The sequence below is a fragment of the Coptis chinensis genome, chromosome 3 (assembly GCF_015680905.1).
Source record: "Coptis chinensis isolate HL-2020 chromosome 3, ASM1568090v1, whole genome shotgun sequence".
Lineage (NCBI taxonomy): Eukaryota > Viridiplantae > Streptophyta > Magnoliopsida > Ranunculales > Ranunculaceae > Coptis > Coptis chinensis.
Window position 1 is genome coordinate 18,354,607 of NC_141458.1, and position 17,465 is coordinate 18,372,071.

A 17,465-nucleotide genomic window follows, 5' to 3' on the forward strand; every position below is an offset into this window, starting at 1 on the left:
TTCTTTATGAAAAATCATTTACGACGGTCACCAAACCCACGAAATACAACTTGTCTCGTCTCATATTTGGGACAAAAACTAATGTCCTAGAGTCAACCTTAGTCAACCTAAAAAACAACTACGACGGGGTCAAGACAATTTAAGACGGCAATTATCGTTCTTAAATTAAGACGGGGTATATAGTCCTAAGAATGTGTCCTATTTCTTGAATTCTGGTGTAGTGAGTATATGAAGAACTTACTAGTTAACCATAAAGTCAAAATTGAGCACATTACCTTTTGGCAGGTGCTTGAGAAGCATCTCCATTTCTTTACAATTTATTCCACCTTCCACCTTCCACAAACAAGTCCGCCAGAAGAGAAGTAGTTTTTGCATGTGGTGAGAAACCCTTGTCAAGCATGGTATTGAGAAGTTGCACTGCCTTGTGGGTATCATTTTTTTGGTCTAGGAATCCTTGGACCAGGATATTGAATGTTAAATCATCTGCAGCAATACCCTTCTCTTGCATCTCACAATACAAATCCTAGGCTTCTTTCAATTTTCCTTCTTTAAAAAAATCCATTAATCATTATGTTGTGTGTTCTAGTGTCAGGTTGCAACTCCTTAGTTGAGAGACTATAAAAGATTTCCTTTGCCTCAACTAATTTTCCTTCTTTGCACATGCCATCGATAATGTTGTTGTAAATCGGTACCTTAACTTTCGTTCCATTATGTTCCATCACACGGAACAATTCCATTGCTTCAGCAGAACAACCATTTTTGAAGAGGCCATCCATTAATGAACTATATGTGATCTGGTTTGGTTTTTCCCCACAAGCTATCATGTCTTTCAGAAGCTCTTTTGCAACCGAAACTTCTCCACTCTTGCAAAATCCACCTATCAGGGTATTATAGGTTATAGTGTTGGGTTTGAATCCCTTAAGTTGCATCTCCTTGAAAACTTGAACTGCCTCGTCCATCCTCTTAGCCTTGCAATAGCCATTGATCAAAATGCTATAGCTAACTACATCAGGACCATGGCCTATAGCAACCATCAAATCGAAAACAGATTTTGCCTCCTTCATCCGCCCTTGCAAACAGTTTCCATCCATCAAACTACTGGATGTGACTGCGTGAGCCTCCTCGCCTCTTTCAATCATTGTTTGGAACAGTTCAAATGCTTCTTCGACCATCCCATCTTTGCAGCCAGCGTCAATTATAATACCATATGTGTGTCTATTTGGTAAGATTCCCCTACTTGTCATTTGATTCAACAATCCTATTGCATCTTTCCCCTTCCCTGAAGTGAATAAACCATCAATCAAAGCATTGTATGTGACAACATTAGGAATTATTCCTCTTTGAGACATCACTTGTAACAAATCAAAAGCATCCTCTGTCCTACCTTGTTTACAAAGAGCATCCACCAAAATGCTAAAAGTTACGACATTCGGTGTGATATTCTGTGCCAACATTTTGTCCAATAAATGTATGGATTCTTTCCAACGACCAGATCCGCATAGCCCGTGAATCAAAGAGGTGTAGGTGATAACATCAGGTGTAAGGTTTCTGGAGGTCATTTCCTGAAATAGATTCAATGTCTCGTTCACCAAATTTTCCTTACAACGGGTGTCGATAAGCATAGTGTATATATGAACATCAGGAGTAAACTCTTTGTTTTCCATTGCCCTCTTGAATTGAAGAGCAGCAGTAGAATTCACAGACTTGCAAATCCCATTCATTACTGTCCCATAACTGACTTCATCACATGGATACCCATTTTCCAGCATTCGGGTAAAAAGATCCAAGGAGTGGGCAACTTTACCGCCTACGCACAGCCCCTTAAGTAGGGTGTTCAAAGTAACAGCATCAGGTTCAAATCCGCGTTTCAGAATACTAGCGAGAATAGCAAAACCGAAACCCACTCGACCCATATTGGAGTAACAATTGATTAGTGTAGAAAGTGTAACGATATCAGGTTGGAGATAGATAAAGCGACAGAAAAGTATTCCATCTTGACAAATGCTCCTAGTAATTGGGTAAAAGGGAAAATACAAGGCAAGGGTCTTATCTGAATTAAACTATTAAACAGACCCAAAGCCTCGTCAAGCCCAAGTGCTCCTGATTTACACCTATCTCGTACAAAATACAAGAAAGAGTTGGCATTCATCCACACAGGTCGGTGAATAAAAATTCGCACATCCAAGTACGTAATTCCTAGAACAAAATAAGTTTTGAGTCACCGTGGAAATTCTAAGTTTCCAAAATGTTTTGCAGTTGTGTGGAAACTACAGTAAAATCTAATGAAACTTTTGCATAACAGGCTCTACAGAGGACCACTACTCTATTCAAACCTATGCATAATATGAATCGCTGCCTAGTGCCTTGTCTAGCATGTACAACATTCACATCCCTTAGTAGTCAGTATTCTAGAGAGAAGTGACACGAACAATCCACTATTTCCTATAATAAATGTGTTCCATTATATATATTTAATAAGGCGAATCACTGTTACAATCGAGGGGGGAAACATGGTACAGTAGATAGGTGTCTTTGTTGCATACAAATTCTAAGATGATCCCTTGGAAAATAACAGAAGTTATGAAAGTATTGAAAGAAAAGGGTATGTGATACATGTGAGTATGTCGTCCTCACTGACTCCTAAAATTCACAGTTCACATCCTGCATCAGCTCTCCAGAGAAAGCTCTTCTTTGTCCTCAAGGGATTTTAATGACGTTGATGTGATCCTTCTCTCAAAATTCAGCTTTGACTTGCCTAACAAAAATCAAAGATGATTGAAAGATCATAGTAAAAAATAGATGAACAAAAAATCTAGATTTTAAAATGAAGTGCCGAGCCCATGACTAAATCAATACATCTCAACATCTGTATGCCAAAGTCTGCTAATATATTATAGCCAACCACACGCAGCAACCCATAAAAATATGCCTGAATGCAATTGAAGATGCAGCACTACCTAACAAGCCAATATAACAGTAATGAAAGAAAATCTATCTCAAATTTCTTCTGTAGTGTTAACTAAATGATGAGTTCCCATAAAATATGTACATCACTAGCCCAATACACTCACACTGCTATCCAGTAACTTAAACATCCATTTATGTACCAGATCGAATATGCAGCACACTAAATAAAATGTTATGAAATAAGTCAAATAATCAAAATTTCCAACTTCACGTTTTAGTTTCATTTTGTGTGTGGGCCTCTGTATGTGTGTGTGTTAAGGGAGGAAATAGCAGCTACTACAATAATTTATAGTTTTACGTTGATATACTAACAAAGTAACAGACCAAAGAAACAGAAATACAAAGAAGAATATGCGCGGCAGACTTATTACTGGATGAACACCCAAAAAAAAAAAAGGAACTGTTGAAAACCAACTCGTAACCACAGTATTTCAAGATATAACTAGTTAACCACAGAGTCAAATTGAGCACATTACCTTTAACATAGCCTTTTAGCAGGTGCTTGAGAAGCATTACCATTTCTTTACAATTTGGTCCACCTTCCGCAAACAAGTCCACTAGAATAGAAGTAGTTTTTGCATCTGGTGAGAAACCCTTGTCAAGCATGGTATTGAGAAGTTGCATTGCCTTGTGGGTATCCTTTTTTTGTTCTAGCAATCCTTGGACCATGATATGGAACGTGAAATCATTTGCAGCAAAACCCTTCTCTTGCATCTCATAAAACAAATCCTGGGCTTCTTCCAATTTCCCTTCTTTAAAAAATCCATTAATCATCACGTTGTATGTGCTAGTGTCAGGCTTCAGCTCCCTAGTTGAGAGACTATAAAAGATTTCCTTTGCCTCAACTAATTTTCCTTCTTTGCACATGCCATCAATAATGCTGTTGTAAATCGGTACATTAGCTTTCGCTCCATTATGTTCCATCACACGGAACAGTTCCATTGCTTCAGCAGAACAACAATTTTTGAAGAGGCCATCCATTAATGAACTATATGTGATCTGGTTTGGTTTTTTCCCACAAGTTATCATGTCTTTCAGAAGCTCTTTTGCAACCGAAACTTCTCCACTCTTGCAAAATTCACCTATCAGGTTATTATAGGTTATAGTGTTGGGTTTGAATCCCTTAAGTTGCATCTCCTTGAAAACTTGAACTGCCTCGTCCATCCTCTTAGCCTTGCAATAGCCATTGATCAAAATGCTATAGCTAACTACATTAGGTTTAAACCCTTTTTGAGACATCACTTGTAACAAATCAACAGCATCCTCTGTCCTACCTTGTTTAAAAAGAGCATCCACCAAAATGTTAAAAGTTATTACATCCGGTGTGACATTCTGTGCCAACATTTTGTCGAAAAAATGCATGGATTCTATCCATCGACCAGATCCGCATAGCCCGCAAATCAAAGAGCTGTAGGTGATAACATTAGGTGTAAGGTTTGTGGAGGTCATTTCCTGAAATAGATTCAATGCCTCGTTCACCAAATTCTCCTTACAAAGGGTGTCGATAAGCATAGAATATATATAAACAGTCGGAGGAAACTGTTTCTTTTCCATTGCCCTCATGAATTGAAGAGCAGCAGTAGAATTCACATACTTGCAAATCCCGTTCATTACAATCCCATAACTGACTTCATTGCATGGATATCCGTTTTCCAGCATTCGGGTAAAAAGATCCATTGCGTCGGCCACTTTACCCCCTAAACAGACTCCCTTAAGCAGAGTGTTGAGAGTAACAACATTAGGTGTAAGGTTTGTGGAGGTCATCTCCTGAAATAGATTCAATGCCTCGTTCACCAAATTCTCCTTACAAAGGGTGTCGATAAGCATAGTGTATATATGAGCATTCGGAGGAAACTGTTTCTTTTCCATTGCCCTCATGAATTGAAGAGCAGCAGTAGAATTCAGAGACTTGCAAATCCCGTTCATTACAGTCCCATAACTGATTTCATTGCATGGATATCCGTTTTCCAGCATTCGGGTAAAAAGATCCATTGCGTCAGCCACTTTACCCCCTAAACAGACCCCCTTAAGCAGAGTGTTGAGAGTAATAACATTAGGTGTAAGGTTTGTGGAGGTCATCTCCTGAAATAGATTCAATGCCTCGTTCACCAAATTCTCCTTACAAAGGGTGTCGATAAGCATAGCGTATATATGAGCATTCGGAGGAAGCTGTTTCTTTTCCATTGCCCTCATGAATTGAAGAGCAGCAGTAGTATTAAGAGACTTGCAAATCCCATTCATTACAGTCCCATAACTGAGTTCATTGCATGGATATCCATTTTCCAGCATTCGGGTAAAAAGATCCATAGCATCGGCAACTTTACCCCCTTTACACAGCCCCTTAAGTAGGGTGGTGAGAGTAACAACATCAGGCTCAAATCCGCGTTTCAGAATACTCCCTAAAACAGCAAAACCGAAATCCACTGGACCCGTATTGGAGTAACAATTGATTAGTGTATTAAGTGTAAAAACATCAGGTTGAATAGCAGCGGCATCCATCCTTTTGGAGATAGATAAAGCGACAGAAAAGTGGCTCATCTTGACCAGTGCTCCTAGTAAATGGTTAAAAGGGGAAATGGAAGGCGAGTGTTTCATCTGAATCAAGTTATCGAACAGACCCAAAGCCTCATCGAGTCCAAGTGTCCCTGATTTACATCTGTCCCGCACAAAACACGAGAAAGAGGAAGTAGTAGAACTAGTGTTGGAATGGAAAAGAGAGAGAAGAATTGTTACCCTCGATAATCGAACAGCAGATGCTTGTCTTCTCCACAATGCCATTTCTAGCAGAAGCAAATCAGTAATGGTGTGAGTTTGAGTGTGAACTGGCGATGTTCGAAGAGGACAAGTTTGGTAACATTTTTCTTTTTTGCTGGAATAATCCGATCCAATTATTTTTCGGAATTTTCGGAATCGGCAAAATTCGAAGTAAATCAGAAATTTAACAGTGTGGGCGTGAGTGAGCGTAGCATTTCGTTAAGCATGTTCACAATGCAAATATATTAGAAGCTCCAAATCTTACTTTCATTGGTATAATGTTATCGGGGTTTTAAACAATGGAAAAGTTTTATCGGAATGTAAGATGCAAAGTGCAGAGAAAAAGGAGTTTTTTTCTCTCTTTGGCGAACAGGTTGTTAAGCGCACGCGCAAAAAAAGTGCAGTGGAGAGTGAGCGGAACTGCGGGGGAGAGAGATGGGTGAAAGAGAAAGGCATTTGGGCGGAAAAAAAATGGTCCTGTTACTGCCAGACTCCAATTTATGTTGGGCAGACTCCTGTTAGGCACAATTTGGACTCGTACACCCCCCCAACCAAATATCCAAGAAACCGGAAAACCGGATCCTTCAAACCCACGATCTCGATCAAGCTCGATCTCACCAAAATCAAACCCACGATCTCGATCTCGATCTTTTTTTGGTATTATCAATACTCATTTCATTTGCTTTTTCAATTACTAATTTCATTTGCTTCTAACATTAGTTTTTTCATAAAACTAGGTTCAAAACCCTGATTTCGGTCTTTATTAGCCTAAAACCCATTGACTTTTTGAATTATGTCTAAAGCCCACCCGGTTTGTAAAAGTGCAAAATAAAAGTTTCTTTTTCAGTGAGTTTGCGAGAAAAAACCAACTGAACCTTTATTGTTTTTTCAAAATACCTTACATACCCTTTTATATGAAAGTTGTTACTTAATTTCTTTTTTCCTCAATTGGCAATGGTGATTTCTCATATCGTGATTTTGGACTGAAATTGAGACCGTCTTTTCTCTTTTCTTCTTTGTTCTCCTTTTGCTGGACTTTCTAGAACCGTCACCACTAAGGTACATTTATTTACACCTACACTTCTATTATTATGTTATTTAAGGCAAGCAAAAGATAGAAATTGATTGCTGATAATTTAACTTATCGTCATCTATGTATTTGATCATTTTTTTCATCGAATAATATAACCTGCACTCTTTTGAGATAATGGAATTGTTGTAATTTTTAGTTTCATTTCAATTTTGTGTTGTAGGATGGATTTTATTGTTCTTGGAGTTATATCCTACAAAAATTTGACTCTCACGAGTCGTATTGGTCCGTCTTCTTTAATTATCGATGTCAAAAATGAGATTTCGACGAATTGGCCCGAGTTAAATCAATCATGCTTTGATATTTCTTTCACTCGCGATGTTATTCATTCAATTGATTTGATGAATAGAACATGTACTTGTAACTATTGGCGTATCGATAATTTCCTTTGCATACATGCTATCGCCTGTATTGGTAGTAAAGGGTGATTCCTTTTATGGCTACATTGATGAAGGATATACGGGTGATCGCGTTAGGCAATGCTACTCACATTCTATCAAGCCGGTTCGAATGGTTCTATGCTAAGACGATGCCTTATTCTCTGCGGTTTATCCGTGTAGTCCAAAGATTGGTCTGGTAGACCCGAAGAAGAAAGAATTGAAAGCATTGATGTGATTCGTTAGTCTATGATTAGTTTTGATGTTCTCGGCAAACCATATGTTTTTAGTTGCCTTAATTGGGATTTTTAAGTTTGGTCTTTTGACATTTATTAATGAGAAATTGATATTCATTGTATACTTTTATGGAATGTTGATACTCATTTGAGATTATTCGCTAGTCGGTTTGTTTTATTTTTCATTTGTTATAATGAAATTTATAGTCTGTAAAATTATTCATGTTGCAGGCGTAATTGACAAGGCAACATTCATGTTGCGATGCATTGCGTCAGATTGAGAGTGCAACATTCATGTTTGCGAACATAATTGGCGGTCACGGCATTCATGTTGCGATCACATTGCGATCGTAGATTGAGAATGCAACATTCATGTTGCAGTTGTAATTGATAGTGCAACATTCATGTTGCAGTCTGTTGCAGTCGTAATTGAGAGTGAAACATTCATGTTGCAGTTGTAATTGAGAGTGCAACATTTATGTTGCAGTCTGTTGTAATCGTAATTAAGAGTGCAACATTCATATTGCAGTTGTAATTGAGAGTGAAACATTCATATTGCATGCAGTCGTAATGCGTGAGACTTACTGAACCTATCTCTTTTAAAGGAGACTTCTCCATTTTACAGGTGTCATGCTATATGTACTACAACTACATAGTTTGATGTTTCCTTTTAAACTTGGTGTTTTTGTCTTTGGAATCATGTACTCATAATATAGACAAAGCTAAACCCATTTATTAGAAACTTGGAATTTAGGAAGCAATTGGCTAATGAGGTATTCAACGTCTACTGATACAAATTGCAGGGATTGTAGGTCATCCTATATAGGGTCCGAACTTTACTACATATTCATAATAACAATCACAATTCACAAGAATGAACCTAAGCACAAAATGGGATTTATGAAGTACCAAATTCTCAAGAAATGACGAAACAGAAGCCTCAGTACCACAACCTTTCATCTCTAAGAATTGAATGAACCCTAAACATTGGCCCAAACTGAATTCCAGAAAATTTAGGCATAAAAAAGTAACCAAACTTTACAATTATGCTAACATTTTCTTAACTGCCATCATTCCAATTCAAGATCCACAACCATCATCATTTATAATTATCTCATATTTGAACTAGGTAAAACGAACGAAGAAATCAACCAAAATAGAGAACACCAGAAACCCTAATTTCATCCACAAAAGATCTAACTCTGATTCATAGGTTCCAAATCAACTATATATTACATCGACACCACTAACATTGAAACATTTTAATACTAAATACTAAAGACAGAAACATTGAAACATTGAAACAAACCCTAAACAAATATCTTCAAGAACTAGTAAATTTGGTAACCGCCTTGGTGCCTTTAGAAACGACATGCTTAGCCAATTCACCAAGAAGAACAAGACGAGCGGCCGAAACGAATCTCGAGAATTTTTCATAAAATGTGTAGACAGAGGACACGCCATTTTAACGACCGAATAACTACGATGCTAGCTAGCTAACAACAAGACCAAAATAACTACGAGTTAACAGTGCAACATTCATGTTGTATTAAGGTTTCAGCACCCAACAATATATTTTCTTTGCCTTTCGTTTTTGGGTTTTTGCTCGTTGAGGCGGTAGTTGCATCTTTAGTTTGTTTCGGAAGGTTCAGTTTAGATTTAGCGGCCTTCCCTTGTTGCGTAACCTGAAAGAAAACTAATGAATTAGTAGCTTGTTTCAACCAATTACGACTGCAACATTGCAACATGGATGTTTTAGTGAAAAACATGCCTCAAAATTCAAACAAACATCACCAATTTAAACCTCAAACAACACTCATGTTGCATTCGACCCAAAATACTCATGTTAAAGTGGGATTCGACAATGCAACATCCATGTTGCATTGGGATTTGATAGTGCAACATCCATATTGCAGTGGTCAGTGACAGTGCAAATGAAAATCCAAGTATATTCGATGCAACACTCATGTTGTAGTAAATACATTCAGCACACTTTAACCAATTTTTCATAAAATGAAAATCCTAATATATCAAAATTGTGAAACTATCAATGAAATTTGGTATCTAACCTTTTTGCCCTCTTGTTCTATTTTTTTTTTTTTGTAGTAGATCTTGTGTTTGCTTGCACATTATCGTTTGAATATTTTCTTTTTTCTTCATTAGGGTTATTCATTTCGAAATTTGGGTTTAATTTGGGGAACTAGGGTTTTGAAATTTGGGTTTAATTTGGAGAACTAGGGTTTCAAAATTTGGGTTTAATTTGGGGAACTAGGGTTAGGGTTTCGAAATTTGGGTTTAATTTGGAGAACTAGGGTTTCAAAATTTGCATATGTTGTTAACTGCAACATGAATGTTGCATAATTGTCTAGTTTTGATTTCTGTTTAAGGGACAATTGTGTAATATTGCCAACAAATGGACGGATGGGCTTTTGATATAATTAGAAAAAAGTTGTGTCTTTTTACGTAATTAAATTGGAACACCTGGGCTTCAAGCCCATTCTCTCAGTAGTTTTTTTATTTTTATTTCTTCTAATAAGGTTTTTCGGATTACGGCGGGTCGCGAATCGATAAAGCCACTCAATTACCACTTTCATGAGAGAAATTAAAATGTTGTTTGCATAGCCATGTTCATTATTTGATTATTTAAGAGACCATAAGAATGGTGTGCGTATGTTGACATTATAATGTTACGTATTTGTATTTGACATGGATGCTTTCTAGTTTATACATGTAACAAGTAGTATATTTACCTAGGCGTACAGTTTTGGTGACATTATTATCATAGTATATATATGAGAATATCAGGTGCAATATGAAGAATCATTTTCATGCATTCACTACTTTTTGGCTTCTATATTTTTTCTTCTTTTACGTTCACTATCACTTTATCTCTTCTGTATTTCATTATATTTAGTTAATTAAGAAAATATTTCATTATCTTTCAATTACTATTGGTAAGCTCGATCTTTTTTTCAACTAGCTCGATCTTCAACTAGCTCGATCTTTTTATTGGTATCCTTCAAACCCACCAATTAGGTCGATCTTTTTATTGGTAAGCTGATCAAACCCCACGAATTAGGTATCTTTCAATTACTACTCGATTTCGATCACTGCTCGATCTCGATCAATTGGTGGTTTTAATTACTGCTCGATCTCGATCAATTAGTGGTTTCAAATCAATTGGTGGTTTCAATTACTGCTCGATCTCGATCTCGATCCCAAGCTCTTCTATCAATACCAATTTCAAAGTGAGTTTTTTGCTTTCAAAGTGAGTTTTTTCATACATTGTAGTTTGTTCATACATTGTAGTTTGAGTGTTCAAGGTGTTTGTTTATACATTGTACATTGTATTTGGTTGGTTCATACAAGTCAAAAAACAATGCCGTAGTTCATACCTATTAGATATATTTTTGCAAGAACCGTTACTGGAAGACTATAGTTGGTGAGACTATTGATGAGTCTGGAGGGTCGTCTGTTAGTTCTGATAATCCGAGCTAGATTGAACCTTGTTCGGAATCTACTAGGTTTATAGATGATGATGATGATGATAAGAGAGTTGAGTTGAGAAGGAAGGTTTCTACTGAGTTTTGGTCTGATTCCAGTAGCGATGAGTCAACTGTTATCATGTCTTTTAATAATCTGTAACTTGGCAGCTACTTGTTTGAAAACTGCTCTTAAGTTTCACATGTTTGGATATGTTCAATTTGTTCGGTAATTTTTGGTTATATCGTGCTTTCGTTTGTTTGTGTTTTCCCTCTTGGTAGGACTTATAAGATATTAAGATAGTAGACTATGCTAAGAAGAGCTATGCTTCTTGGAGGAACTTTAGTTGTAGGTTATAACTTAATATCAGTGAGGTTCTTAGAGTGTTTTACTACCTTGCTTGATTGAACCACCGATGCGGATGATTGTTGAGTACAGTTATATGCTGTTACGTGGACCATTTGGCTCGAAACTGGAAAAAAAAAAAAAGTAGCGATTTAGATTTTTAGAGCATATTATCTCGTAGTTGAAAATGTAGACTATGGGGTTCGTCTCTCACCTTCCTACTATTAGAAAACTGAGATTTTATTCTATTGTAACTTAATGGGAAGTTCTTTGTACAATAACTTCCTCGGTTTGTGGTAGGTTTGTTATACTATCTTTGACTTCCTAAGCGGAGAAGATAGTTGAGGCTTTGTTGTTGACTTTAAATTTGATTATGTTCACTCATTTATATGATTGTTATTATTGTTTCTCATGATTTTGTCAAACACAAAACTTTATAGAGCTTGTTCTTCTAGTCCATAAGTTAGAATGTATATATGTCCAATTTTGATTTTGACTCCTGTAAGTTTTACCTTTCACAAAATATTTTTGTTTAATAGTGGCGTTGTAAACTTGATATTAGCTTTCGTTCATACCTCCTTTTTCTAACCATTCCATTCGACATCTCCTATCTTCTCTTGTTCCTTGTTAACTAAGCAATTTACTGATAAACACTTACAAGTCTATCACTTCCTTGGCCACTATGGGTTCCTCTACTTTCTTGATCACTGCCATGGGTTCCTTCACTTCCTTGGCTACTATGGGATCCTTCACTTCCTTGGCTACCATAGCTTCCTTTACTTCCTCGGCTACCATAGCTTCCTTTACTTCCTCGGCTACCTTGACATTGTCAATTATCTTGGGTGGTAACTTACTTTCGAGTTGTATCTTGACTTGGGGTTGTCGAATGCTGAAAATGGATAAGTCCGGTAAAGACCGGCCAATCCCTTGAAATCAATCCTTCCATCGACAGGATTGTCGATAGACATTTCATTCAAACTAACCCAGATTAACATCTCCTTTATTTTGACACCAGTCAATTTCCTGATCTTATACTTATCAACATAGGCAGTGATCTCTGTACCATATATGGCCTGTCTTCCAATCTTCTCAAACTTGTGTTCTATTTTATTCTTTTGCTTTAGCCATACAAAGCCAGTATCTTCCATGTAACCATATTCTAGTATGTCTCTCAATGGAAGGAGGCCAGTGGGCAGTCCTACTTCCTTGAGCAAGAACTTGCTTCTCTCTTTTCCTTCCTCATCTCCAAAGCAAAGGTCAGCCTTGGCTCTCATTTCTTCTGTGATCACAACCATTTTCTCTCTCTTTTCTCTGCTGAGTGTGTTTAGAATGAAAAGGAGATGTTGTTTGTGGGGCACCAAGGGGGTGTTAATATAGTGGAGAAGTTGCAAGTTTGGACTACTTTCTCAAAAGAACTACCAGTCTACCACAACAAACTTTCTTTGTTAATTGTTGGTGATGAAGCAAACAAGTAAAATTAAAAGAGAAGGCTTCAGTATTTGTAGACTATGTTTGGCCATAGAATTAGAGGAAGCTATGGATATGCATGTTTTAGACTTTAGTTAGTGAACTCCAAAGTTAATAAACACTTACAAGTTGAATGTCTTAGTATTAGAAGTTGTGCATTTGCTTGTTAGTATTAGAAGTTGTGAATTTGCTTGTTAATAAACAATTTGAATTAGTTGAATGTCTTATTTTTAACTCCTATTTATTTTGTAGCAATGCCTCGAACAAAGAATGTGAATGTGAAGAATGTAGCAAAAAAGTGTTTTCACGGGTGCTAAGAAGTTGTTAGGTGGGGGAGTAGTAGTTCGGGTCATGAGGGAGCCCGAGAAAAAAGAGAGAGGGCAACAACTACCTCGGCATCAGTCCGTAGAGGGATCGGAAAAGCGGATGACCCCATGATAATGTAGTAAGTGGTGTAGAGTTAGGAAATCAAAAAGAAGAAGAAAGGCGATTCGAAAGTGATGTAGATGTAGATTTAGATTTAGATAAAGATGAAGATGTAGATGTAGATGTAGATGATGTAAATATGGATCGTGGGAAGAGTGTAGCTGTAGGTGATAGTGAAGAAGATGATAGTGAAGAAGATGACGAAGAGGGTGTTGATGATGCAGAAGAGGAGGACGCGGAGGATGAGGAGGAGGAGGATGATGATGACGAGGAAGTCCCTGAAGTCCCTGTACCTGTACCTCCAGTGAATATTGTGAGAAAGTCCAAAAATGATTTGGAGTTCCAGAGAGGTGTTTATGGAGGTGGCCCTCGTGTGTCACATCTGTTATATGACTACGCGGACACGTGGCTCGCGATATTTGGGAGGGGCAGGTAATATTATTATATATTGTCTATTAGTATTTAAATTTTGTATTACGAAACCTTGTGCATACATTAATACTAAGTTTTTGTTGTTTTAGGCAGAGCGAGGGGTGTTGAAGTGTCATGGGCACCTGAACAAGTTGGTACAATGGGATATCGTCGGAGAGTGTTCAGACTGTTCTAATTTTCATGTGGAGCTTCAAAGGACCGGCTTATGTGCTCTGGTCTTAGGTGTATATAGGCATTAGGATCCTGTGTTGGTCTCTGCGTTTGTGGAGAGGTGGCATCCAGAGACCAACACGTTTCATATGCCGTGGGGTGAGATGACAATCACGTTGGACGATGTTTCCCAACTCTTAGGAGTTCCGATCAGAGGCAAAGCGTGGATCGGGGACACCGATTTGACCACTCGAAATGAACAAAAGACTCCTCCACCAAGGTCTTAGCATACCCATGGACAAGATAGATGCGAAGATGAAATCCAATAAGTTCACTTCCAAAGTTAGGATGGATTTCTTGATGAAGCGATTTCTTTGGGAAGGTGACGGATGAAGATTTACGGGATGAAAATGGGGTTGTTGTGAAGAAGGCGTCAACCCAAAAAGAGTTGCGGTTTGCTGTGAGAGCTTATTTGTTGTTTTTCTTTGGATGTACCGCCTTTACCGACACGTCTGGAACTGCAGTTCCGTTTGTTATCTGAGACTGCTTATGAAATTTGCCGAGATCAGAGACTACGCGTGTTGTATAGGGGTCTTGGGACGACTGCCACAAGTGCCAAGGTGAAGGGTGTTTCAGGCTATTTCACTCTCCTACAGGTATTAGTTTTTTTGTTTTTTTCTTTTCAATGTCAATTTTATCTATCTATTACAATATTAACTGGGTGTCTATATTAATCTAGGCATGGATTTATGAGTATTTCCTGGTGTTCAGGCCATTCCCAAACGATGACTATCAGTTGAGCATGTCGCGTACTCATAAATACTCAGTTACTCAGTCTTTTTATGCTAGCACAACAGCTGCATTGAAGCATACCCGAGCGATGATTGATAATATGACTTGTACTTGATGTAAGCATTTTTTGTATATAAATAGTTTTATTTATTAATTGATATTATTAGTATGTGGTTAATGATTAATTTCCTCGATCATATGCTATTTGATAGGTTGAATGGTATCCCTATGCTGAAGTCCGAGCTATACGGCCGGTGGATGAAATAGCATTTTTCGAGGGATTTATATGTTTTCTTGATAATGTCGAAGAAATTACAATGTTTCGAGGGTTGTCGTCGGTTGGGTCATATGCAGTTTGTACCTTGGATCCCCAAGACCAAAGAGACCTCGATAAAAACTACTGACGGGCCGGGTACAATGTGAAATTTAATGTTGTGTCTTCCTATTGGAGTAAATGGCAGAATCACTTGATACAACTTGAACATCGAGGACCCATTCCGTCTTATCCATGGGAGTGTGTTAATAGATACATGAGTTGGTACGAAAACAATAGTCATATTCGAATGATAAACCCTGATCATCTTAATCTCTACTCCCTACAGAGTCTTCCATATCATAATCTGGTGAGTTAATACTTTACAATGTTAGTTTTTTTGTTTTTTATTTTGTTTTGTTTTGTTTTGGTATTTTATAAATATAAATGTATATACTAATGTAGTTTTTCGTTTTAATTTTGACAGCACCCCGTCGTTGATGAAATTTCTCGTTTGCTCAATCAAGGCCTGCAATTGGGTGGGACTGCGATTCCAGACGATACACGGAACGAGTTCATGGAGGCATACAATTTGACCCGGTGCAAGTTCATTGGCGGACGATATCGTTAAGGAGCATTGGATTTAGCAATGTTGAATTTAGTTAGTTTAGGGTTTACTGTGTTGAGCATTGGCAGTTTTGTTGGAAGTCTTGTTGGAAATGTGTTATAGAGCATTGGCAGTCTTGTGTTGGAAGATAACTTACTCCAGAGGAAGAGGAGTAAGGTTCTAATTTTTGAGTCTGGGGTTGGTTAAGAGATTGAGTGTCTTTCTTGACACCATTTTCTGAAGTTTTAATTCTGTTATTGTTATGTTTACTTATGCTTTTGTAACAAAGATGGTTATAGAAAAATCAAGTGATAACATTTTATTGTTCTTTGAAACTTCGAGAGATTTTTGTGGGATATGTGGAATACTTGTTGAATCTAAGTTTTGTAACTTAGAACTGCAGTACTATTTCTAATAAGATTTTGTTCATTAAATGCTTCTTTTACTCACATTCTAAGGATTTTACTGACTTCTGTGCATCTTCCTGACGTTGTATGTGAGAAGTTCAAATCAATTCTGTTCTTCTATGCTTTCATTGTTTGATTATACGACAATCACTATGGAGTTACATTGCCAACCAAATAGAAGTTATTTTTTTCATATTCGACTTCGCAGGTTTTGTTAGTCCGTTTACAGAGATTACCAGATATGACATTTCTTGTGTTGAGTCCTCCGTCTTTGTTATTGTCAAATTTTTGGAATATCTTCTTCACTTTCTCCACTCTCATTTCTCTTATGCTATGTATAAAACATTGATCAATTGCCAAAACACGAAACATCTATTTTTTTGCCAAAACACGAAACAACACGCAACATCTAAACTTTTGCCAAAAAATGACTTTGCTGTTTTTTTGCCTCTTGGACGGTGTGGGCACACCGTCCAAGAGGCAAAAAAACAAAATCATTAACAAAAGTTTAGATGTTATGCGGTTGTTTTTGTTTTGGCAAAAAGGGCACACCGTCCAAGAGGCAAAAAAACAACAAAGTCATTTTTTTTTTCCAAGTTTTCGTCTCAAACGACATGGCCACACCGTCCAAATGCCAAAAAAACAGAGAAATCTTTTGGCCAAGTTCAAATCTCAAACGACATGGCCACACCGTTTGGGAACTAGTCCAAACGGTGTGGCCATGTCGTTTCAGACTAATTACAAACGACATGGCCACACCGTTTGGGACCTAGTTCAAACGGTGTGGCCACACCGTTCAATAGGCAAAAAAACAGCAAAGTCATTTTTTTTTCCAAGTTTTAGTCTCAAACGACATGGCCACACCGTTTGAGACTAAGTCCGAACGGTGTGGCCACACCGTTCAAGTGCCAAAAAAACAGAGAATTTTTTTTGCCAAAAGTCATTTTTTCCAAAATCAAACAAACATACATACATCCATACAATTAATTCGACAAAAAAATACCATCAAATTTAAGAAAATTGTATCAAAAACCAAATTACAATTCCAACCACATGAACATTAATTACATAGACTTATTCCTAGTCAACATCTATTATTGGTATTTCGGACCCATCATTAGTGTGCTCGTCTTCCAATACTAAATTGGGAATGTTCAATGCTGTAAATTGCGCTTGTCTTGCTTGTAATGCAGTATCCCAACTATCTGCAATTAAGTGTCGAGCTCTACGCCATCTTCGCATCGGTTTTGGAACCGGACAATCATCAACAAGTTCAACATGGACAAAATGACATCCCTGTACGTAAGCGGTACCCAACACTTTCTTTACTCTCTCAGGATTTGCTTGGGTTCTCAGTGGCAAAATAAGATGGCGGTACATACTTCCTAAATGTACGAGGACGACATTAAATCTCGAAGCAAATAGATATCCAGCAAAGGGCATGCTCATCCACTTACGAGGGGGTGCCCAACCGCATTCATGGGAAATTGTAGGTTTCACGTACCTAATCTCACTGTGAGTGTACAATGTACAGTATAGGGGGAGGTTGTCATTAAGTTCTTGTAACAACTCATTTCTCATCCACGACCACTCTTCCTGACTTCTTCCTAATACAATGCACATTGCTTTATACCCGCAATTGCCATCACCCACAGGGTCATCCACTTTAACAATATATT

At 37.6% G+C, this 17,465-nt stretch overlaps 3 protein-coding genes across 3 annotated transcripts; all 3 read right to left on the bottom strand.

The window, feature by feature from the left end:
- On the bottom strand, nt 1-1,969 carry LOC147508405 (uncharacterized). Its single transcript, XM_086599135.1, has one exon. It carries the CDS (start codon nt 1,911-1,913, stop codon nt 549-551), a length of 1,365 nt encoding a protein of 454 aa, XP_086455261.1. The 5' UTR covers nt 1,914-1,969; the 3' UTR covers nt 1-548.
- Nucleotides 1,970-2,438: 469 nt separating this feature from the next.
- LOC147508406 (uncharacterized) lies at nt 2,439-5,935 on the bottom strand. Its single transcript, XM_086600943.1, has 2 exons — nt 3,444-5,935; nt 2,439-2,755 (listed from the first exon to the last, which is right to left on the bottom strand). Exons 1-2 carry the CDS (start codon nt 5,743-5,745, stop codon nt 2,667-2,669), a joined length of 2,391 nt encoding a protein of 796 aa, XP_086457069.1. The 5' UTR covers nt 5,746-5,935; the 3' UTR covers nt 2,439-2,666.
- A 6,150-nt stretch (nt 5,936-12,085) lies between these two features.
- On the bottom strand, nt 12,086-12,547 carry LOC147508407 (uncharacterized). Its single transcript, XM_086597090.1, has one exon. It carries the CDS (start codon nt 12,545-12,547, stop codon nt 12,086-12,088), a length of 462 nt encoding a protein of 153 aa, XP_086453216.1.
- Between the last annotated feature and the right edge of the window lie 4,918 nt (nt 12,548-17,465).